The sequence below is a fragment of the Apostichopus japonicus genome, chromosome 19, assembly GCF_037975245.1.
Source record: "Apostichopus japonicus isolate 1M-3 chromosome 19, ASM3797524v1, whole genome shotgun sequence".
NCBI lineage: Eukaryota > Metazoa > Echinodermata > Holothuroidea > Aspidochirotida > Stichopodidae > Apostichopus > Apostichopus japonicus.
This window is the reverse complement of record NC_092579.1, coordinates 9,233,218-9,257,987: the sequence shown is the minus strand read 5'-3', so window position 1 is coordinate 9,257,987 and position 24,770 is coordinate 9,233,218. Positions and strand designations below refer to the sequence as shown.

At 36.0% G+C, this 24,770-nt stretch overlaps 2 protein-coding genes across 8 annotated transcripts; one reads left to right on the top strand and one right to left on the bottom strand.

Moving 5' to 3' along the window:
• The first annotated feature begins 223 nt into the window (after nucleotides 1-223).
• LOC139960379 (uncharacterized) lies at nucleotides 224-12,799 on the top strand. 4 transcript variants are annotated; one of them, XM_071958702.1, is made up of 7 exons: nucleotides 224-378; nucleotides 1,400-1,831; nucleotides 3,690-3,830; nucleotides 4,331-4,492; nucleotides 4,990-5,040; nucleotides 7,408-7,588; nucleotides 8,675-12,799. In XM_071958702.1, exons 2-7 carry the CDS (start codon nucleotides 1,427-1,429, stop codon nucleotides 8,812-8,814), a joined length of 1,080 nt encoding a protein of 359 aa, XP_071814803.1. In that variant the 5' UTR covers nucleotides 224-378; nucleotides 1,400-1,426; the 3' UTR covers nucleotides 8,815-12,799. The 4 variants fall into 4 exon arrangements, with proteins under 4 accessions (XP_071814803.1, XP_071814804.1, XP_071814806.1 ...); XM_071958703.1 differs by lacking the exon at nucleotides 224-378 and adding an exon at nucleotides 393-549; XM_071958705.1 differs by lacking the exon at nucleotides 224-378 and adding an exon at nucleotides 396-625.
• A 351-nt stretch (nucleotides 12,800-13,150) lies between these two features.
• On the bottom strand, nucleotides 13,151-24,431 carry LOC139960375 (folliculin-like). Of its 4 annotated transcripts, none has more exons than XM_071958696.1 (9): nucleotides 24,408-24,431; nucleotides 22,818-23,054; nucleotides 22,163-22,309; nucleotides 21,311-21,800; nucleotides 20,272-20,420; nucleotides 19,068-19,181; nucleotides 16,414-16,672; nucleotides 15,550-15,652; nucleotides 13,151-15,100 (listed from the first exon to the last, which is right to left on the bottom strand). In XM_071958696.1, exons 2-9 carry the CDS (start codon nucleotides 23,028-23,030, stop codon nucleotides 14,905-14,907), a joined length of 1,671 nt encoding a protein of 556 aa, XP_071814797.1. In that variant the 5' UTR covers nucleotides 23,031-23,054; nucleotides 24,408-24,431; the 3' UTR covers nucleotides 13,151-14,904. The 4 variants fall into 4 exon arrangements, with proteins under 4 accessions (XP_071814797.1, XP_071814796.1, XP_071814794.1 ...); XM_071958695.1 differs by lacking the exon at nucleotides 24,408-24,431 and adding an exon at nucleotides 24,212-24,385; XM_071958693.1 differs by lacking the exon at nucleotides 24,408-24,431 and adding an exon at nucleotides 24,037-24,384.
• Nucleotides 24,432-24,770: the final 339 nt, after the last annotated feature.

The following is a 24,770-nucleotide window of genomic DNA, read 5'->3' as shown; positions in this document are numbered from 1 at the left end:
TTTGTGTGACTTTGTGAAGACAGATTTGGCTACGTTTGTTACGTTCAACCAGGAGCTGCTACTCCAACGTTAGAGTAGCAGCTGCCTGGTTCAACCAATCCTGGCAAAAACAACTACCATGAGTTAGTTATGATTGGATGTACATGCGCAACTATTTGCTTAGTTTGTGAGATTATGTGTGTTGAGGTACAACAAAAATTGTGAACACAAAGAAGCGGCAGAACCAACCCACACTATTAAGTACCCCCATGATAGACATAATGTTATTGTAAAAGAAATGTTGGCCCATATACGCTGCATTATCTCTACGTCTAACGTTAGCCTAGGCGCAAGAATTTAAGAATACGGTTTCCTGTTTGAGATGCAGATTGAAATGTCGTAAGGGAATTTATTTTAATAGCTTTACCACAGAGAGTCGAAATCCTCTCACATAATGTTATTTAAGATAACGCATATACGGGAAAGGAAATTAACAATTCGCAAAACTGTTACCGGATGTAGCCTAACTTAGTCTAAGGCCACAGTTTCGGCCGCGGCTAATTAGATACTGTAAGTCATTGTTAGGCATAACGTAAATGAATCAGACGGAATACTAATTACTATGCAGCTGTATATTTCATTTAAGGTACCTTTGTAGTGGGATGTTCATATGATAACATGGTAATTGTGTTATATTTACGGGACAGGAGAGAAGACATAGCTAGCTACAACTACGACCTTGACTGTACCTACACGGCTAGGTTATAGTATACTGCCAGTGCACAGTTACTAGGCCTATACAACTAGTTACTGTAACTTACAATAGCACACAGAAGCCTAATTGAAGCTCACTGCAGCCAAAAACAAACTACAGATTTTTGCAGCTATGTAGGTCTAACGTTAGGCTAGTACAAGTAAAATGTATATTACCTTGCACACTCAGCACTGATTTATTCATATAATGCAGCGATGCATGCCATAGGCTACATAAAATAAGCATGGCCGATGGATGGTACTTTATTTAAACCTGCTTGAGGGATTTTTTCGGTTTGGAAGTTGGAGGTATTGTTAAGTAGGCCAAAACAAAGATTATAGGTAGTACTAGCAGCCTGCTACTTTACGTTGGGTACACAGTCAGGCACACTATACAGAAAAAGGGTACATTTCTGAATGGATGAAGATGTCAAAGATGAGTAGAGTCTGAGTCCAATTAAAATTACAGTTTGGCTAGGTTGATTCAATATTTGAGATGAGAAAAAACAAGTATAAATAAGTAGGCCTTCAGTGTTATTTACAGAAAAGTATTAATTTGAAAAGGGAATACTGTTAGGAAGTGATATGCCTGCTTTATACTTGGTATTCACTAAGTCTAACTAAGTCTTAGATTTGTGAAACTGTTTTGCTCCCATTTATTTTGCAGGTAGTGACGATGTGTGTACACTTATGAATGATGAGGTCTTCTACAGTTGCCAACAGCATTTTCATCATCTCAGGCTTCTTGGTTGTAGCTTACAATGAGCATTTTGAATTTGCTTCTCACCATGGCATCCAGTGGACGACAGCTTTGGACTCCTTACCAGATAGATCAGACGGAAATGTCCGACTCCTGTTTGTCGCCGATCCACAGCTCAAGAGATCAAGCAATCAGCCTCTCCTGCTTGGTTCATTCATGAAGTGGGATGCAGACAGATATCTCACAAAGTATTTCAGACTTGCAATGTCAGCTGTTAAACCACATGTCGTCATATTTATGGGAGACTTTGTAGGCGAGGACAATGTAGCCAATGGTGATGAATTTTTAAGTTATGCTGACAGATTTAAAGCCATGTTTTCTGTACCCGATGGTGTCTTGGTGAGTAAAATTTATTTGAATGTATAAATTGCTCTGGTTTTAATCACTTTTGCAGAATGCTTAAATTCACATACATCTATGTTACCATCCTTGACAGAGTTTTTTCAGATATGCGTGACATACTAATTACTTGCAGTCTTTTGTGTAGTATGTTATACAGGTCTGGCAAACCTGACCTACAGTATTAGCAAGTTTTACTGAGAAACGTTTTATAATCGAACAATATGTGGTGTCTAATTACTGGTCTTAGAATAATGGTAATGAGGTCAGTTGATTTGGGTATTCATGAAAAATAAAGTACAGGCACTCCACAAATACGTACAGGCTGATACAAATAATAATAGGCTTGATATAAAGTACAGACTGATAAATAAAGCATAGGCCATGGATAATTAAAAGATATGAAACTATTCCAAATATGATATGACATATCCGGACAATGATGTATCCACAAAAGACATTTTGTGATGGGAAAAAATGATCGCCTTCCATTGCCTCATTTGTCTTTTGTTCATACATTTTTCACCAAATATAATAAAACATAAGAAAGAATAGTATAGATGTAAGCATTTTCTCAAATGGTTGATGGGATTCAGTGACCAAAGTCAATGGGATAAATTGCTATTTCAATGAGATTGGCTGTCCATGAAGTGGATTGATATGGGTCAATCCATCTCAAATCACAGATGGCTGCTGCTGGACCTTCTCCAAAACTTACTACCCTCATTTCATGATTAGAGCACCATTACATATGCGTATTCTGAAAATTTCTGTTGCATTGCTTCAAAATTGGCCGATTTATCACACTTTGAAAGTCTGCAATTTTGTTGTCACCGTGGCATTTTGGCAGTTTCTTGATTTTTGAGGTCTCATTTCTCAGCAATTAAACATCCTACTGCCTTTCTATCATAGAAACCCATAGAAGTAGAAAATAACAACAATTAGGCTGTAACCATTGTCTTGTGGAGTTAGGTCAACCTAAAGGTGCCAAAATATTCAATTTTGGTAGTTTTCACATAGAAAATGTGCTATATTTAGTGATAAATTGCACCTAAACTATTGCTTCAGGATACATGATTCTTTTAGAGGTTATTATGTCCAGTGCAAACAAAACAAAATAATTATTACAATGCTTTCCTGTAAAACATTTGTAAGTTGTGTAGCTCTAAAGTTGCTATTTCATGCTGCGATTCAGCATGAGGAAGGGTCTTTGATGTCAATTTCTTTTGCCAACGTAACCATGTGAGTGTTTTTTACTTAAATTTTAGGTATAGAATACTATAGAATACTTACAACTTTCAGGATTCTAGCTTTCTCAATCTTAATTTATGAGGTTGTAAAGTTGCTCCTATGAACAAAGAGGTCATCTTTGACAGCCAATAACTCAAAATGCATCACAATGAAAAAAGCTGATTATTTTTTTCTACAAGAGAGTTACAGTAGTACCACCTTGTTTGTACAAAAAAAAAATCAGAAGGATCTTTATGCCTTATTTGTAAATAAAAAATCCTCAAAGTTTGGGATTTTTACCCAAAAAAAAAGTTTTGGCCCGTTTTGCTATTCCACACTTTTTTCAGTTTTGGAAAATTTTACTTCATTGTTATTCAAATTGAACACTGTGCTGATTTCAATGTCATTTTACAAATAATATTCGCAATGTCCTGCCTTTCTGTATAAAGCTTATCTCATTTTGTTCCAAGCATTTATAATTGTTTTTAGAAGAGGTCAAACTTACAACATACTGTACTCCAAAAATCTGGTGATTTGATATGAAATGATCTACAAGTTTAGTCCCTGCATTTTACTTCATAGCTTAAAATATATGTAATCTTTGTCTTCTTTGCTTCTCATCATCTAGCCTATATTCATCGCTGGTGACAAAGATCTGGGAGGAGGAGATCAAGAACGAGCTGTCAAAATGGAGAGGGCTGAACAATTTGAGAACTATTTTTCACCAATCAATGAAATAATAGAATACAAACATATTAGATTTTATAAGGTAAGAGTCAACCGTGCTTTACCCTTTCAAACAATTGTTATATAATATAAGTAGTAACCATTTCCCAACAGTCTTTGTTCATTGTGTAAAATACTGTAGGTGCCTAGTCTACCCTCTAACTATTACATTACAGTGACTGATTCAGTCTTTGATAAGATATTGCTTGTGATAGGCTCAATAAGATTGCTGTGGATTAGTGAAAGAGTATCCATAATCGCATAGCCAGAAAATGAGGCTACAGTAGATACCCCTGCCCACCAGTTTCTGGCAAAGAAATGCACAAGAAAGTTCGGGATGCAATTTGAGCATGAGAGTGACTCGGCATTAGTTGTCAGAAACTTGTCTGTTTACCCTGTAAAACTATTTGATTAGATTTTTTTTTTTAATTTCTTTTCTAACATTATCATAGTAGAATCTATTTTTACAGAGACTGAGGAGCCAACTACCTTTAGAAATTCAAGAATGAAGATCATTTCATATTTTCACCTTTTGTTTCATAGATTGACTTCTTGCCATATCTTCATGCCATCCCAGAGCCTAAACTTGATACCAAATTGCAGAAGCTTCTTACCAAATTTAATTCCATGCCTTCTGAAGGGGAGACCAGAGTGTTACTTTCCCATCATGCCATTTCAGACATAATGCTGCACAGACATATCACAGTAAGTTCAGTTCAAGTCCTTGCATCATACAATTTATAATGACCTGGAAGGATCCCTCCGCAGCAGGAAACCTTACCAAACATGGAGGGTCATGTGACACACTCTCAGGTGCTACTCTCATATGATTTAACCCTTTATCAGTTTGAAAAGACAGGCTTCCCATGAACAACAGAACGCCACTATAACAGGCATTTACATTTTTTTTTTTGAATAATTGCTTAGGTATGGATGATTACATTGTTGAGCTCATAAAAATCTTGATCTACTTGCAATACGATCTTCATGATTACGTTTAATCGCAGCAGAAATGTAGTGTGTGGTAAATATTATTTAAAATTCTATAAGTTGAACCAGCTTTTTGGAGACATTTTGAGAAACTGAATTAACTGTTAATCAACGTATTAAACATAAATGTTGCATTATCCCAGATATGTATCTTGGTTAATCTTTTTTTTTTAGTTATTTCATATTGTTGATGTTTACGTTTTCTCTCATAGATCATGCAAACCCTTCATCCATCTTACGCATTCAGTGGTCATTCACACGATGTAAGTCATCTCTCTCTTTCCATCGAGATCTAGTGTAATATTGTATACACTACATAGAGATCTAGTGTAATACAGTATACACCCTATCCATCTACGTAGACATCTAGTGTAATGTAGTATCCACTCTATCCATCTACATAAAGATCTAGTGTAATAATGTATACACTACATAGAGATCTAGTGTAATACAGTATACACCCTATCCATCTACGTAGACATCTAGTATAATATAGTATCCACTCTATCCATCTACATCGAGATCTAGTGTAATATTGTATACACTACATAGAGATCTAGTGTAATACAGTATACACCCTATCCATCTACGTAGACATCTAGTGTAATGTAGTATCCACTCTATCCATCTACATCGAGATCTAGTGTAATATTGTATACACTACATAGAGATCTAGTGTAATACAGTATACACCCTATCCATCTACGTAGACATCTAGTGTAATATTGTATACACTACATAGAGATCTAGTGTAATACAGTATACACCCTATCCATCTACGTAGACATCTAGTGTAATGTAGTATCCACTCTATCCATCTACATAAAGATCTAGTGTAATATTGTATACACTACATAGAGATCTAGTGTAATACAGTATACACCCTATCCATCTACGTAGACATCTAGTGTAATGTAGTATCCACTCTTTCCATCTACATCGAGATCTAGTGTAATATTGTATACACTACATAGAGATCTAGTGTAATACAGTATACACCCTATCCATCTACGTAGACATCTAGTATAATGTAACATCCACTCTATCCATCTACATCGAGATCTAGTGTAATATTGTATACACTACATAGAGATCTAGTGTAATACAGTATACACCCTATCCATCTACGTAGACATCTAGTATAATGTAGCATCCACTCTATCCATCTACATAAAGATCTAGTGTAATATTGTATACACTACATAGAGATCTAGTGTAATACAGTATACACCCTATCCATCTACGTAGACATCTAGTGTAATGTAGTATCCACTCTATCCATCTACATAAAGATCTAGTGTAATTTTGTATACACTACAAAGAGATCTAGTGTAATACAGTATACACCCTATCCATCTACATAGACATCTAGTGTAATGTAGTATCCACTCTATCCATCTACATCGAGATCTAGTGTAATATTGTATACACTACATAGAGATCTAGTGTAATACAGTATACACCCTACCCATCTACGTAGACATCTAGTGTAATGTAGTATCCACTCTTTCCATCTACATTGAGATCTAGTGTAATATTGTATACACTACATAGAGATCTAGTGTAATACAGTATACACCCTATCCATCTACGTAGACATCTAGTATAATTTAGTATCCACTCTTTCCATCTACATAAAGATCTAGTGTAATATTGTATACACTACATAGAGATCTAGTGTAATACAGTATACACCCTATCCATCTTTGTAGACATCTAGTGTAATGTAGTATCCACTCTATCCATCTACAGTACATAGAGATCTAGTGTAATATAGTATACACTCTCTAAGATGAGTGCAGCTCGAACTAACTAAAAAATTGTGAAATCCACTCATAAAATAAGGGACCTCTTTGTAGAAAAATCTGACATTTATAACAAAAATCTCATCTCCTAATTCTGTTCTTCATACATGATCCTCAATTAGTGCTCTATACTGATCAATCTTTGTATAAATGGCATGATCAGGTGATTACTGTCACAATGCCTGACATAGGAGGATATCATTATTCCCTTCCCTTCCCTTCCCTTCCCTTCCCTTCCCTTCCCTTCCCTTCCCTTCCCTTCCCTTCCCTTCCCTTCCCTTCCCTTCCCTTCCCTTCCCTTCCCTTCCCTTCCCTTCCCTTCCCTTCCCTTCCCTTCCCTTCCCTTCCCTTCCCTTCCCTTCCCTTCCCTTCCCTTCCCTTCCCTTCCCTTCCCTTCCCTTCCCTTCCCTTCCCTTCCCTTCCCTTCCCTTCCCTTCCCTTCCCTTCCCTTCCCTTCCCTTCCCTTCCCTTCCCTTCCCTTCCCTTCCCTTCCCTTCCCTTCCCTTCCCTTCCCTTCCCTTCCCTTCCCTTCCCTTCCCTTCCCTTCCCTTCCCTTCCCTTCCCTTCCCTTCCCTTCCCTTCCCTTCCCTTCCCTTTCCTTCCCTTCCCTTCCCTTCCCTGCCCTGCCATGCCCTTGTACAGACTGCTAAAGTTTAAAGATGAGTTAGCTTCTCTCAGTGAATAATCCCTTACAGTTTTACTTAAAAATACTTAAGGTGATAGGACAACATGGACACATAGTTGATGTCCTCTTAGCTTAGGTGTGATGTTAGTACCTCAGTTGTAAAAAAACTACCAATTTCACCTTTTCTCTACCCATTGCAGTCAGGATTTGTGGTCCATGACCTCCAAAAACTGATGAAGTTCTTTAACAACATCATGAACAAACCCAAACAGGGCAATGATGTAGATCCAAGGGGCAATATTAAGATGGATGAATACAAGGTGCCGACCTGTAATTATGCTACTGGAGTACCCAACACAGCATATGGTGTAGCATCAATAGGTGAGTACCATACCATATTGCATTATACCCAATATTATATTAAAACACAAAATCATTACAGAAATGTAATTTTTTCCTTTATATAATATCAGCCATCTAAGCAGCTTTCCTGTATTTCTTTGAAATTCATGTCAACAGGGGTGGGGGGGGGGGTTGGAGAGGTTAAGTCGGAGTCGGAGGGGGAGCCTATGTAAATATTGAATGAAGAATAATATCTTCTCATTTTCATAATTTAGTTGAGGAAAAATGAAGAACTGTTGGCCCAGGGGCATAATTGTACCCACGGCCCAGACTCTTCAACTCTTGATACCCCTACTACCACCTCCAGACTATTTCGCCACACTGAGACATAATTTGATTTACCTCAGCTGTTAGGAGTGATTAGAAGTGTAGATTTTCCTCCAGTTCAGTATATGTTAGATATGTGTTGCACTATAGGCCTGCATAACGATACAGAAAACATTTAAAGTAGTTCCCTTCAGTGATCAGTGGGTTCATGCAGATATGAGATCCTGTTTTGGCTGTAGCTTGCCAACTGGTTTCTGTCAAACAGAGTTTGTTGAGTTTTCCAAATTTATTGATGTCAATTGAAACTAAAAATTGCATAACAGGGTCCTTTGTTTGTTCAGCCATGTTTCATTTGAAATAATGAATCAATATGTCTGCCAGGCCAAATGTTGGGAGTCAGATCAAGTTTTTCGATAATCTTTAGATAATCACTTATGACACTTGTCATTTGTTTGTATCATTTGTCTGTATCTGTCTGTATCATATGTCTGTATCATTTGTCTGTATCATCTGTTTGTATCATTTGTCTGTATCATCTGTTTGTATCATTTGTCTGTATCATTTGTCTGTATCATCTGTTTGTATCATTTGTCTGTATCATCTGTCTGTATCATATGTCTGTATCATTTGTCTGTATCATTTGTTTGTATCATTTGTCTGTATCATCTGTTTGTATCATTTGTCTGTATCATTTGTCTGTATCATTTGTTTGTGTCATTTGTTTGTATCATTTGTTTGTATCACTTGTTTCTATCATTTGTTTTCACTGCTCGGTATTTCTTCTCTGCATTTTTCCAGGTACAGACGGGGAACTCCATTACGCTCTACTCTGGTTGCCTTCTCGTTTCAGACAGCTAAGATGTTACATGTTCTATTTAATCGCCGTAGGCTTGTACACACTATGGAAATGGTGTCGTAGGAGACGGCAGTACAGGTAACAGGATTGAAACAAATGATGAGTCATATAACATTAAACAAGTTGTGAAACTTTGGTCTCTCCTTGAAACATTAAAAGTTTTGATGTTTATGACTGCCACTCTGTCAAAGCAGAAAGTCTTTATACTCACATACTCACCCAAAAAAATTATTGTTTTTCAGTCTACACAGAGAAATATATTTCATACCAATATATTCAATTATTTTAGCTCAACATTAAACCTTCATATTTGGAACTCTGTGATGTATGCTCTACTCAGAAAAAAATGTGTTTTAGATTCTTGTTAAGATAGTCTAAAGAGTCGCTGTAAGTACATGCCCTCGAATTAATGTTGAAGAGAGTCAGATTAAATGTGTAAACTCTGTTGTAACAAAAACACAAACTGATAGATCATCAAAAAATTATGCTAAGTTCAAGTCTAGAGTTGCTGGGCTATTTTGAAAATGGGTGACCAGTTGAGGTCTGTCTTGCTTGGTAGTACCAATGCACCTTAAAGAGATATTCATGAAATTACACAAACTGTTTATCAACCATACTGCTCAACAGAAATTGTATTTTCCGGACTTGGCTGTGTGTATTATGACAGTCGGTAACTCAGGATAATATGTGTCGGCTATTTGGGTCGAGATATAACTGTAAATATCGTGACGTAGGGACCTGCTAAGACACAGAAAGTTGTGTTAATGATATCACTGGTTTGATAACTCAGGATAATATGTGTCGGCTATTGGGTCGAGGTATAACTGTAAATATTGTGACGTATAGACATTGGATAACACTAAATCCTCCTAAGAGGTCGACCTTAGTCACAAAAAGTTGTTTAATGTGAATGGATGTAATAGTACTGGTTTGGGGGAGGGGAGGGAGGGGGGCAGGGTCACAGATAGATGAACTCTACCTGTCTAGATGGAAGTCAAAGAATGAGTATAAATTGTTCTTGGAAATTATCCAGTGGTATATTTTTGTTTCTTCGTGCCTGATGCATAAAGTAGCTTGAACCCTTGTTTTTTAATCCATGTTACCTACAGTAAATGATATCTCCATCAAAGTTAATATGTGAAAATTGTATCAATTTTACATTATTGCAAAACTTTTTTTTTACACTTCAAAGTTCATCTGTATTGAGTGCTAAAACAAAAATTTTACCTTGTGTGCTAAAATATATCTAAAAGTCTGTTATTCATAGCATAACTCTTCTCATACGTTTTTGAAGCATCAGTTGAAGCCAATTTGATTCATCAGAAAGCTAGAAAAATCTTACTGACCTAATTTAAGCATACATTGGGCAATTGTGTATCAGCAGGCTGAAAAGGAGACTGTCCTAGAATCAAAAACATATACCAGAAATAGTTGGGACAAATTATGGTCATTGGATTATGCGGAAGTCGTTTGAATATGTAAATTCTTAAAAAGAGAAAAAAGATGAAAAGAAACTAAAAAAAAGGACGGTGGGTTTTGTGGGATCATGATAAATTCTTCATTATGTTATGAATAGCAATATGTAAATATGTAACACAGTTGTAACCAATCATAGCTGGGCATAGAATTAAGGGTTTTTACCCAAGTAATTTACGGATATGTAATTTGTCTTTTAGAAGGCTGTTTGTTGGTTTGACCTGTTTTTGTGCTTTTCATGGTTTGGGTATTTTAGTCAATATTCTGATTTTATGTTTTCTCATTTTTCTCCTCCTTTTAACTTCTTTCATTTATTAGTTCAATAATATTCTTGAAATAACATTGAAATGCGTGCTGGGTCTTTCGTGGTATATCCTTTCAATTTCCTACAACTGATTCCTTGAGTTAATTTTTTTTTTAGTATAGAAACTGTCTAATAGTTTGCAAATATTCATAGCTAAAGATAAAATATATTAATGTATCTTGTATTATAGTGGTGGTAGAAGCTGAATTATTCAATGATTAAACTGCTAAAACATATTGGAAGGAATTTAATTAAACTTTTGCTATCACTGAGTGGCTTCAGCAACTTTTATGGAAAAATTTACCAGTTTATGTTTTTATATGGTCAACTTTGATTATACAGAATATTTTTTTACAGAATTCGAAAGGGCTTTGCTCTTCAAGGCCAACAGAAATTGGTCACCTTTGATCTGTTCTTATGTTCTGAACATCTGCATTCTCCCAGAAATTAGTTGCAGTTACATGACCATCCTGGACAAAGTCAATTTAAGAGACTAAGAAATGATATATAATTGATTATAAAATCATTTTTTGAAAATATGAGATAAATGAATAAAAAGTAACATTTTGGAAATTAAAGTTACCAAAGTACAGGTACTGTAACTTTTATATATTTATCCCAGGTCAGTTTATGGTGCATGGATTGAAAATCTTTCATTTAGTCACTTTAGTGTAACTTTGTTGTATATTATTGCTTCATGGAGATGGTGGTTTGGATAATTTTTTTGGGCTCTTCCTGGGCAGGGCTTGTAAATTGTTAGATCATATGGGTCTGTTGAATTGTTAGGACTGTACATAATTTTTGTTGCTTTTTTGGTGTTGTACTTCTGTGTTGTTCATCGTGCTCAAACTTATTAGACAACATGTGTAAAATATACTTTTGTAAACAGTAGGGTGGGTCATCCAGTGGTATATCTTTACGTGCATAGTGAAATGAACCCTTTGTATAACTGACATTAAGGCATACACCTAGATGATCTTTGGAGATGTGTGTCTCATGATTCTCACCTTGGCACTATGTCAGATGCATATAAGTTGAGGTTGACACTCTCAAATATTGGTAAAATAAACTGAAATGGAATAGCCTGAGACTTTTTCTGTGATTGTAACATACATAAGTTTTAAGGGCAGATGATTTCATAACAATGTACAAAACTACAGTAGGTCTCCTTGAAAGGTTAGTAGTTGGCATAATTAGTATCAAGCAGGAAAGATTGTTTCAATTTGCTTCAGTAATCATGATAACTGGAACAATGAATGCATTTGCAGTGCTAACAGTATTACAAACTCAGTATAACTATAATTAAGAAAGTGAAAATAAAAGTTCAGTTGAGGCATTAAGTGTGTATTTTTTGTGCCACCAAAAATTTTAAAAGTGGTTTGAATTCCTAATTTTCCTTATAGAAAGACATATCAAAGAAATGGTATGAAAGATGCCAGAGTGTTGGCCTACTTTTCACTCATATAACTCATTTGGTCTTGATTATTGACTACTACAATGAAAGTTTTACTCCAAGTTTTCTAGGCTTGTAGTCAGGTGATGTTGTGTTTGTGTAGGACGATGGTATAGGATGTGAGAAGAATTACAAAGGTAACTTTGTCTCTCTCTGAATAAATCACTTCTTTGTAAATTTATAGTGAACTATAACGATATAGTAATGCTGCAATGTCATTGTTAATCAGAAACATAAAACCTGCATCTGCTCCACCCTAACCAGATGGTATTTGCATCTATGTATACTAATGGTATCAAAACATCGACTTTACTCAATGTGATACTCTGTGTTAGTCTGCTACTCCATCTTAGCAGCTACATGTGGTATGGTAGATACCAATTTATGTCAACATATTTGATATATATTAGTAATCGAACAAGTAACAGATATATAACAAACTTAGAAGTAAAACATGGCCTGGAAATTACTCTTTTGTTTTCCCACAAATATGTCAGGAATATTTTTTAAAAGTCTGTGTAGGGAGTAGTAGGTGTATATGATGTATGTGCTAGCAACTGAGACTTATACCATAAAGTATTTGATATTACTTGCTGTTTTATCTGATACCCTTGCAACTTGAGTGTCGTCTATACCTGTTCCATTGGAATGTATGGACTACCCACAATACTCAATTCTATACCTCTTGCACTTTTGTATTAATGTTATTAACAGTAAATCATCATGGTGTTTATCATTTGTTAGAATCTGCAGATCATTGAAAAATTGCTTGTTGTACAGTAATATGTCATATGAGTAGGTGCAATATACATTCTGAACGAATGACTCCTCAGATGTCGGTTTTATTTAGTTTATTTCCTTTTGTCATGGTTATCATGAGCATTGTTTATATTTGAGAATGCAAAGGAAGTGAGGGGTCTGATACCACAAGAAGGAAAAAAAGAGAGGGAACATCAGACACTGTATTGTATTATCTTGTTAATGGAATCTACAAGGTAATGCAAGGGGAGGGGGGGTAAGGGGGTGGCTGATAATGGGGTATGGGGAGATCAGCTTCTAAACCTCACACGGTATGACCCTCTTTGGGGAATAAACAAAACTGATATTATGTTACTCATCACTATAAAAATTTGAACAAAAATAGAAAGGAAGAAAGTATTGAGAAAAAAAAACAAAAAACGTGCAAACTTTATCAGCTTTCAACTTTATTTTGAAGTTGCATATATTAATGTAATTTATACAAAGACACAAAGAACTAGTACTGCTTTCAAACAAAAGTCACTGTGTAAGAAATCAAGTAATTATTTCAATAATTTGATGAGAAAAAAAAAACCCCATCACAACATTAAACAGTGATGATTGGTTGCCATTATAAATCCCCACGCCATTATATAATTAGTAATCTGTAATACCTTTATCTTCACAAAACTATTAAATATCTCTATCACTGGTCAATCCCTACTACGGTTTACTAGCCCCTGGGGTTAGCCAGTTACACATAACTGTTACATATGACTGCCGTTTACATTCCTCTTACAATAGAAGCTCTGCAAGGGATAAATTTCAAGTAGTGCAAATTTCACCACCACTTATGAAGATAATTATATATCTTTGATTATCAAAACAATGTGACCCACCCCAAAGAAAAAAGAATAGAGAGTTGAAAATTTACACATAACAAGACAAGGTCTATAAAAGCACCAGTGAATGCATAAACTTTCAGCTGAATCAATAGCAAGAAGTTGCCAAAAAAAAAAGCATTTTCTTTTGTATTTGGCTAAATGTTGGCAATAAAAAATATTACTACTTAATTCATCTTTGTAATGTCTTTTATTTGGTGTCAAAGTGAGACTAAACCTTAAATTACCAATTTAAACACTTAGCCATCCTATGAATCACTGATTAGTTTAAAACATTAAATCAAAACAGCTTCACATGAATGAACATTTCATGTACTATGTAACATTTACAACTTCAAGAGTAAAATGCTCTCATGTATGTCTCCCATCAGTGAGGTGCACTAACAGAGAAATTTATGTGAAATTTTCCACTTGATGGACTGCAGTCACTTGACAAATAGACTTGCATTTCACATGCACAGATACCATACTTAATATTCCAGGCAAGACTTTAAAAAAGACTTGTATTCTGGCTCTGAATTCTAACATGATATTGAAGATAGAGCAGAATTCAAGACCTGTCAATCCAGTTTGTTTTCTGAACATAGGAAATGCTATACCAAATGGATCTCATAATGTTGACTGCTTGGCAGGGTCTTGCCAAGGAAAGTTTCTTGTTTGGTACCATTGTAGTACCATTGTACACCTGTTTTCATCAATCGCATCCATCAAATCGTTTCCGAAATATTGCTTTTAATAAATCGATTTGGCTATGATCTGAACTTCTGCTCCTGCTCATTGGAGGCACATACTTTTGAGATGTGTATCTTTGGAATCACGTAACTGTTGAGGCAGGATCTTTCACCAGAGGTTTGTAATGATTTTCTATCCAGTCTTAGTGTCTATCAACTGGCGGAGTTTTCATTAGGTGGGATTTATATTTCCAGCTTAGAACTACCATTGTTTACAGATTATCCAATAAGCATATGGGGCAAGTGCCTATCAACCCCCAAGGTCAAGGAGCCTCTGTGAAATATTTCCAAGCATGAAATGCCAACTTTCTATTTCTGGTTTGGGTCTGGAAAACTTTGTAAGGGGTGGGGGGGTGTGGTCCCCAGAGGGTGTTAATCTGTGGCTGCCATCCATCCAGTATATCACAGTGAATTATCCTGTTCTGGTGACCAGAATAATAGTCTTGGACTTGCTGGACTAGCCAATCCCATGCTAATCTGTGAGGTGAAATTTGTAATGTGACCTGAGATCCAATATACAGTTTTTATTACAATTTCATCCCTTTTTCTCTGACTAGAGTATTAGAGTCTATGAGCTTGAAGGGCTAGCCAATCCCATGCTTTCTGTCAGAAGGTGAGATTTATACTGCGAACTTAGACCCATCTTCCAGTATTTCAAAAGAGGTTCATCTCGTTTCTCTGCCTGCAGTATCTTCAACAGCCTGTTTGTCTCTTCCTCTGTGTGATTTCCAGCCCTTGTAAATTTAAACAGCATTTTCACTTTGCTGAAAAGAAGGATAGTACAAAAAAAAATCTAGAAAAATCTCTTCACCAAAATTCAAAATATTTTTATGCACAAAGTCATCTTCAAAGAAACACCACTTGATTCACCAGCATTGAATGGTTTATTTTCACTATTTGGAGGCCAACAAAATGAGCTTGTGGCTGAAAATGAGACCAATAGACGTTTACATACTGTGGATACACAAAAAATACAAAAGACAAAGCTTACTAAAGGTGTGGTGTAAACAGCTGGTATTGTGCCTTTTACAATTCAAGACTATTATTCATGAAACAATGGATTGATTAATTACTAATTTGTGCTAAACCGTAGGAGTCGCTGCAAAAAAAAAAAAAAACTAGTATGGCCTTTATACAAGGATTTTAGAAGTTTAGTTGATATCAAGATGAAAATAGATGCATAATCTATTTTCTATTAAGCAAACAAACTTACTTCATCCACTCTTGTTTAATGGCTGCCAGGAAAGTGGAAATGACATTCTCATCTAAGCTTGTATTGTCCATCATATGCTCCACTCTACTCTGGAAGGTTGGAACTGAGGACAAAACCAGAAACGCAAACAAAATTGCAATGTGGTTTCGATGATGTAATTAGATATATTCTTAGTACTCTGATATCTGATGGTTCCCTTCTAGAGGTACCATGCCTACAAGGCCTCCCCAGATTGTTCAGTTTCATTGACAAGAAAGAAGTATTAAGTTCCACTAACTAGAACATTGGTGATGGCTTATTTCATTTGACTATTTTGGACTTTTGGACAAAGTGACATACACTATGAAAGCTAAGAAAAGTGTTTAAAACTGCATTGAGGTTTCAATGATGCAATTAGATAATTGTTGTTTTCACAAAGATTCTCTTCTTGAGAAACTGTGTTTGCAAAATCCACTGTTTGATGTCTGTTGAACTCCACTGCACATGATAAAGGTGTGCACTCTTTTTGAGGCATGGATCATGGTAAAATAGGAATCATCCAAATTTTTCCATTCCTGAAATATAATACTTGCAAGACTTTATCATAGTTAATATTGGACATCTATAGACAAACTTTAAGACCCATGTATTCTGTGAAGATTGTACAGGCTTTGTCTATGTGATCTACCCGGTCATTTTGAAAACTCATCGCCATTGACCAAAATAGTACTTTCCTAACCCGATCTCCCACTTTTTTTGGAGGTAATACCTGAGTGAGGTGAGGGTGGGGTTAGGGGGCATGAAGGAATCCCTGCTCCCTTCATTCTCTGAATATCATCTAACAACGATTCTAACGACACTGAAGATAACCGTTGATCGTCTTACCCGTATCTGGGACGGTGGCGCTACTTTTAATGGCGATACCGAATCCATGGAATGGGTCGTTGGAGTCCACCATAACCTTGGTGTAATCTGTCGGATTGCGCTCCTCTGGAATTATATCCAAGGCTATGTAGAGTTCCGAGGCTAGCACATACTCTGGTATTCCGGTGTCCAGGGACAGACCTAAAAAATTGCACTTCCAGGACTCTTCGTATTTATCGCTGAAGACTATAGTTGTCCCTATACCAGCAGGTAGAAGAGTCTGAAATGAAACCAAGAAGAATCGTCTTGTAAATTATGTTCAAGTTCAAGATATAACAGCACTGCTGTTATAACTGCAATATAAACAAGAGCATCAATGATGCAGTATCTCAATACTGGAAGTTTTAATTTTGATTCATAATTTCAAATCTTTGCTCTGTCTCTACAATTATTAATATCAATCATGGTACAACAAATATATAACTTGCATTTTTGCTACTTTGCCACGAATAGTCTCTGCAGGTTACACTTTATCCTGCTAGTCTTGCCTTTAGCGCTCATTGCCTGTTAGTCAAAAGAACGACGTTGCAAGGTTTAGTAATGTCATAGAATATTTAAGAACTTGTTTTTTATGTGGTATCCTTCATCTTGGGTCAGTCTCTGTTGGACTTTTTGGTCATATAGTTTGACGTCAATTACAACGGCCAAATTAGAAGAGGCGAACAACTCGACCATGTTCTTGATGCCTGCCTTGAGAGCTAGGCCTATTGACCTACTGTATGTTACTGTAGACTGTAGTGGTGACTACCATCAAAACTGTGTCCACTTCTAGATATCAAAACAACCCCCGTTTTTCCATCTCAATTTTCTGACATGAAGATTTCATGGATTTATGACTTGGAAAAAAATAATGTAAAAGAAGATTACAAGTTTTTATATGCAAGTGATGGGTGGCCTCCTCCTCCCCTAATAGCCACCTCAGTTCCTCTCCATTTTGTTATTTTATTTTAATTCTTTATACATTTGATGTCAAACATTACAGGTTCAAAAGAAAGCTAAACATACTTCTTATAACCTTATACATCTTATATCCTTATAAATAAAACATAACCTTATACAATTTTTATAGTCTTATAAAAGTTGTGATGCTATGGCCAGCTCCTCTTTTAAACGTACCCATCAACAAACTTACCCTGGTCCTTCCTAGGAAAAGCTGTCTGAACACCAGTACAATGCTAATGTGGCTATCACTGAAAGCCTAATAGGCCTAGGGGGCCTAGGCCTATATATTTTTTTAAATGCACTAGGCCTACAGTAAGTAGCCTTCAGAAATACAAGAATGTGTATACGTAATTATACAAAATACATGAAGGGCAATCAAACAAACTTATCATGGCCCTTGCTCTGAAAAGCTACCTGAACACCAGTACTATCCTTAAATGAATGTTACAAAAACAAAGGCCTAATATAAATTAAATGCACTAGCCTACGTAGAATTCAGCAGTACAGAATTTGTATATGTAATTAGCATGCAATAAACTACACCTGGCGTACCTAACTACAGTACAGACAATTGGTAGCGAGGGTAGCCATTTTCATATATCTAACATGTAGCTGCCATGAGTCATAGCCAATCTGCTACAAAACAGACTTGGGGGCGGGGCTTAATCATCAAAAACGGACCTTTTTACTAAAAGTAGGGGCGGCAGCTCAGTATTGTTTTAAGAAAGAAAAATCATTTAAACATCAAATAAAGCAAATAAATGCCATAAAATATCATATAGAGCTAGTAAAATTCTTATTAATACCTACCTGTAAACAACAAATGAAAGTTTAAAATGTTAATAAAATATATAATACATAGGACCCTATCTTAGACGATACCACTGTTGACAGACAATTCTATTCTATTCTCTTTCATAAAACATAAGTTTTGGAGCGTGTGCAAAAATGGGTTGTTTAAACTGTATTTCGGTCCAAATTGGCTTGATTTGGACATAAATCGGTGAAATAGTCATAGAATGAGATAAAATTCTCGAATAAAAAATAGTAACTTTTGTTGGCCTATATGATATATGCTTGCTCTGAAAATTCCAGAGAAAAAGAACTTTATATGAAGACGCTGAAAAATTTTTAAGAGAAAAGTCTCACTTACTGTTACAATATCTCTATACATGTAATGTATTGAGATAAAAACACTGTCTGTATTTTAAAACCCTCAAAAAAAAAAGGGAACTACCCAAAATTAGAAGTAAACTTGTTTTAAGTGTGATTTCCTAAAATCTGTGGCTTCATAGTGGTCAGTCCATGGATGACGGAAGTATGCATAAACCCTACAACTACAAGAAAATCAAACTCCTTCAAAGTACCATAAATAATTTGAATTGAAAAGTTTGACCTGGCCTGATTGGAAGAGTGTAAGGTTATAATAAGGCACCATGACACAATGTGGATGATGAGTGGCCTGCACCATCACCGCAGCTAGGCTGCATAGGGCATAATCTTTTCTGCTATGTGGTTTCATACAATAGGCACTGCTGGACTTCACAGATACTTTTTAAAGTTTGGTATTGATCCATCCTTGGCTGCAGCAGGATTGTAGCTGCTGCAAGCTTTTCTTTTTTAACCCAGGGCCTAAATCAAACGAGAATGGGATCTGATCGATCAGCAAATACCTTTAAAACGTCAAAGGCAGATTTAAGGGTACACTTGCTCTGACTTCTAACAATGAGTTGGTTTCCAGTGAGAATATGGTAGGCCAAGTCATGGAAATTAATACTGCCGATCACCTGTAAGAAAAAAAAGACCGGAATAATACACTATATAACAATGTAAAATGAGAATGGCTAGGAAATTGGGAGCTCTGTTGAGGGTAGGTGACAGATTATTTGTAATGGGTATTTCAAAATATGGTTCATCTGCCATTGTTTTTTTTCTTCTAACAAAGTTTCTCATACAAACATATTACCCACTGTGTCTTACACTCCACAAATTCATCTCATATGAACATATTAACCCACCGTGTCTTACCCTAGAGCTGAAAGTTCATCATATTCTTGATCTTACTATAGTTCAGCATAACACAAATAAGCAGTGTTTGTCTTCATTGTAAGGAAACACAGTACGTACTTAGTAATGTTCCTTGCATCAAAATTTCTTGATTACTGCAACATTGAGATCCAAACATGCTCTTATTAATTGTGTCTGCATCTTCCCCACCACCCACCCACACCCATCCCTCTTTTTACCAATCCATGCTCTTAGTAATTGTGTCTGCATCTTCCCCACCCAGCTGCACATATCCCTCCTAAGAAACCATGCTCTAAGTAACTGTGTCTGCATCTTTCCCACCCACACCCATCCCTCCTTTTACCAAACCATGCTCTTAGTAATTGTGTCTGCATCCTCCCACCCACCTGCACCCAACCCTCCTTTTACCAAATCATGCTCTTAGTAATTGTGTCTGCATCTTCCCCACCTAACTGCACCCATTCTTCCTTTTGCCCTGTTATGTCTCCAGACAATAAAACCACCTTTGGTTGTGTCACATTTTATTTTCTGATATTTGAAAATGTCCTAGATTCTCACTAACCAGTATGTTCTTCCTTAAACTATTCTTTGCCCAATACACTAGCTACCTCATTCACTTTCAGTTTCAAAGTACTAACTGTGATTTGTTTTATTAAAAGTAACTTGATTCAAAATTGATTCAAAATTTCAAGCCTGTGGCTTTCACAAAGAATCCACTTTACAACACTGTAAACATACTGTATGTTATTATCATCGTTAATTGTGAATCACTTTCTGAAACCTGGAAAATAAGAAAAGGTTATAAATCCATTTTTCTTTCTAATATTTAACAAATAAAGAGATTCTCACTTGTCTAAAGTGACTAAGGGATCTAAAGATCATCCCTCCATCATCAGAGTAGCTCAGCTCAGCCTCAGAAGAATTCAAAACTTCATCTGTTTGTACTTTTTCTGTCTCTGGATGTCTTGTTGTGACTTTAATAAACCCCTCCTCCGTTTCTGTGAAATAGAAAAGAACAATTGAATATAAAAAAAATATATAAAAAACAGTTTTCAGGGATATTAAAAAGAGTGAGAAAATTAATATAATATCAAAAGCAGAAATACCAAAAGAATAATTCTCCCACGTTCAAGCAAAGTGAAACTACAGATGCACCATAGAATGCAAATATTTTGAATGACAAACTCTACATGTATGGACATGGCCAACAGATTTAAAAGGTCTAATAATAATACTCAAACAGAAACTACCCACAGTTTTACGGATTATATTATTCATGAATACAGTTTGGACATTGTTTTTAAATTATATTAACCAATTAAGAAAGAGGAAGTCCTTGTTTTATTCATTTTGTAAAAGTAAGGCAACTTATTGGGAGAAAAGCACCACATTTCACAGATAATTGAGTGGTGGCTACTTGGCTACAGTATGATAAGAGATTATGTAAGCTGACAGGATGTTACTGTTTTATATATAGTGTTTACAATGAAATACATAATCACAGGCTGTTAATATCCTGTATTGACCATCAAACTGGAATGAACATAATCCTATATAAATGGTAAACTGTGTGTTCCATGGATCAAAGACAGATGAAAGAAATGAATTTATTAACAGTTTTCTATGAAATTTTGTCAGATATCAAAATTACAGCTTGTATACAGAGGTTGAGACAACACACTCACAACACACAAACTATCTGTATATATATTTCGAAAATGTCTGTAATCTATGTGACCAAAGCAGTATTCAGAAATGAAATCCCTCTAGCTAATTGTGACAATTCATCATTAAAGTCACATGACTGATTCATTGCTGACAAGAAAAAACAAACAAACACACAGAAAAAGTAATAAACACACAAAGTCACAAAACTAATTCCCTTTACCTTCCTCCCTAGCAAAATCCAGAAATTCCTCTTCATTCGGGGGACCTTCCAGAAACTTCTCTGTGAACCTGCTTCCGCCGGCCATCAGAATCCATGCGAATAGCATGTGTAAGTAACGAAAGAGTTGTTTATCGCCCGTTAGATCTATTAGTGAACGAAATGCTTGAGTGCCTCCACCTCTGCGGAGGTAGAACGTCTGTGGCGCATGTAACTGTCGATTGATTCGTTCTGCTCTCTCAGATTTCGCCGCCTGTTCCTTCTCGTAGATGCTGATCGCCTGTGCTTGTATTTTGTCGATAATCGAGCGAATGTTGGAAGTCAAGAACGGCCATGAATTCAAGAGAAACATTTTGTCCATCATCACTACGATGATGCTGTACCATCGTTGGAAACCTCTGGCTTGACTGTCTTTCACAAAAAACGTATAACTCAAAGTGTACCCGTAATGTTCATCCCCAAAGAAAATAGGTCCTTCCCTACCCGGGCAAACCTGTGTACAAAACAAAAAAGAAAGAAAACAAGTGACAGATAAGAAACACTCATGTGCTGTTCTTATCTTTAAGAGCAAAACAGATAAGCGATGGTGTTAACTTAAAACTTTGCAAACAGATTTTACTTTGACATAGAATTTTGTTTGAATATTTACTTAAATATCTAGCAAAAGAAATTTGTTCACTGCATTACTTAATTCTCTCTCTCTCTCAAAAAAAATGAAACAAGCATTTATAAAGTTCATGGCTTTGAAACTTCAATCAATATTATACCCAGCTCAAATAAGTTAGTTTATTCAAGTGTCTTGCATATAAATCAGAACTTTGGGTATTGGTGGCCATGTCTTAAGAAGTAAATTACCTCACAGCTTAAGCTTCTGATACAAGCCTGTCTGACCATTGTAAATATCTGTGGCTGAGATGGGTACTGAGAACTGGTGTAGCTGATACCCACATTGTGATCGTAGCTAATGAAGCCAGAATGTCCGTGTTGGATGGAGCGGCAAGCCTGCGTTGAAAGTGTCAAAGAATTAACATTTGAAGACATTTCTTTTCCAAAGAATATCAATTTTTTCCTTAAATGCTATAAGTATCACCATTGGGAAGACAAAATGTTAGGCAAACCAATCATATACCAAATAAAAACATTAACAAATTACCAATGACAGGAAACAATATCTAATATAACTAAATATGTGCTATAAAGTGCTAACAGATTGATTTATTTGCCTGTTTTTTTTTTTCGGGGGGGGGATGGGAATTTCATTTCTAATTTATTTTTGGCGCGGAGAAAACAAGGGTTATTTCTTTGCTATTTCTGTATTCTTTATTTTTTTGGGGGGGGAGGGGGTTGGAGAGTGCAGACATAAATTGCAGAAAACATGAGCAAACTTGGGGAATCTATAAGAGGGAGATATCGAAACATCTTGTATATCTTCTTAGACACTTGCCTCTTTTAGAGGAGTATTATTATGCAAAAGATATATGTTTAAAAGAAGTCTGATGCAACAACACACCTCACATAGTTCTGTCCTCTGGCTACCAGCAGTACCTCCTGACCTCTCACTTCCTACTGAAGAAGTGGATCCACCTGTCTCTGACCTACTCCTGAAGAGAGCTGCACCATTAGAACCTAGTTTCCCAGGGTCATTATGGTAGGCTTGTGTAGAGAAGAGGATCCTGGGACCGTGCAGTTCACAAAAGTGACAGAGTGCAATAACAGCATTCATGATGGCACAAATTCAAAGTTTTTCCTGTTATCAAAATCAATGAAATGCATTCTGTACTAGTTAGTTATTGTATTTATGTGTGTATCCTTCATACAAAATAATGCATGTTTCTGACTGCATGACACAGATAATAACTCTTGCGAGATAATCGATTCAATTTTGAATTTCTTTATTTCCTCTTTCAGACATTGTTAATTGAAACAGAGATATGTGCAAATTGTAAAATGCACAAGTACACTTAAGCATTACATCATTATCAATTTAACATATATGCCTATATGGAAACATAAAATCATAAAATATGTTGAATAATTAATCAAACACAGAAATCAGTTACGTTGACAGTCATTGAGTTCTGGCAACAATTTTGGCCTTGTTTGTTTACCTGTACAGTAGGAGTTGTGAAGCTGATCCAACTACTGTAGCCTAGCCAGGACAAAAGTTAATAATACGGATGAATGACCCAGCAGGCTTATAGGGAGTCCATACCCATACTCTAACATCGTTGCCTGTTCTCACTCTCACCCTCGTGATTCAGTATGCACAGTGGTACTCGGGACATGATGACAATAGTAGTAATTGTTACTATCCCAAAATTACGTTTGTTCTCTTGTTTAGAACATTGTGCTTGTACTCTTTCAAAGAGAAACTTGTACTAATTAAATGCTGTTGTACTTGTACTACTTATAGGCTACAAGTCTGTGACCAAGTGTGTTAAATCAATCCTGATAACCTAAACAATTAATTGTATTCCAGGGCTAACATTAGCAAGATAAGGTGCCTTATATCATGCTGTAACTTTGAAAGAATAGGCAGGAAAATGTCATGCAATATATATGATTTCTAGGCAGTATTTGACTAACAGTACGTAATATTTGTACTTGTAGCACATTATTACTATTAGTTGGCCTGTACCCAACAGGCCTTGCCTAATGTTAGGCATTAATCCTTAAATGCATAGTACTAACGTTAGGACTAACACTAAAAGTATAAAATGTGCACAAACCCGTGTCACATATTTCTTACTGAATCGATGGTTTCCATCGTCCTTTTGTCAACGTTTAGTAATAGAGTAAGGACGAAACGGTGCCAAGAACATTCAAACACAGGGTTGTATCCAGTAAGCTTCTATTGGTTACTTCGTATACATTTATCTCAGAGTCTGACATATATGTAATTACCTGTAGACTAAGTTAGAGCTGTACTAGAATAGTACAGTACTAGTATTATCATTTCAAAATTCCAGTTCTGGTTGTTGTCATTTGTTCGTGACCAATGAGTCATGCACATGTGACACAATGCCCTGATGAACCTTGGGAAAGAGGTGTATACGTATAACTAATTTAGTTCTAGACTGTTATGTTTGTTCTTCCCGACCTGTATAATACGGCCAACACCGTCACCGAACTATTTGATGGTGGCTTTCTTTTTTATTCCGTAGATCCTATTGCTCCTGTTAAATTCGATGTCCATAATAACAGCTGGCCAACTGAGGTTAACAGAGGGCGGGCTGGTAGATATTCGAGATCGTATGTATATATACCATAGAAATGGACTTTTAGATCTTTGGTCTATACTGAAAACAGATACAACGGTCTTGTACACGACTCACTCGTAACTACGTGGAAAAATAAAACAAGAATATTTTCATTTTTTTTATTCGTCTTTGCATTATATTGTTTGAAATTTGCTCTTAGCAAGTACCTGCAACTGATGTATGAACCCGGCTGGTGAAGTGCA

Excerpts from the sequence above, each read along its gene's own strand:
- LOC139960375 (XM_071958696.1), bottom strand. The coding sequence starts at position 23,030 with ATGAATGCTGTTATTGCACTCTGTCACTTTTGTGAACTGCACGGTCCC. Across the intron at positions 22,310-22,817 it reads AGAGGACAGAACTATGTGAG|GCTTGCCGCTCCATCCAACA; the intron begins GTGTGTTGTTGC and ends CTTTCAACGCAG. Across the intron at positions 21,801-22,162 it reads TCAGAAGCTTAAGCTGTGAG|GTTTGCCCGGGTAGGGAAGG; the intron begins GTAATTTACTTC and ends TTTTGTACACAG.
- LOC139960379 (XM_071958702.1), top strand. The coding sequence starts at position 1,427 with ATGATGAGGTCTTCTACAGTTGCCAACAGCATTTTCATCATCTCAGGC. Across the intron at positions 3,831-4,330 it reads AACATATTAGATTTTATAAG|ATTGACTTCTTGCCATATCT; the intron begins GTAAGAGTCAAC and ends TTTGTTTCATAG. Across the intron at positions 4,493-4,989 it reads TGCTGCACAGACATATCACA|ATCATGCAAACCCTTCATCC; the intron begins GTAAGTTCAGTT and ends TTTCTCTCATAG.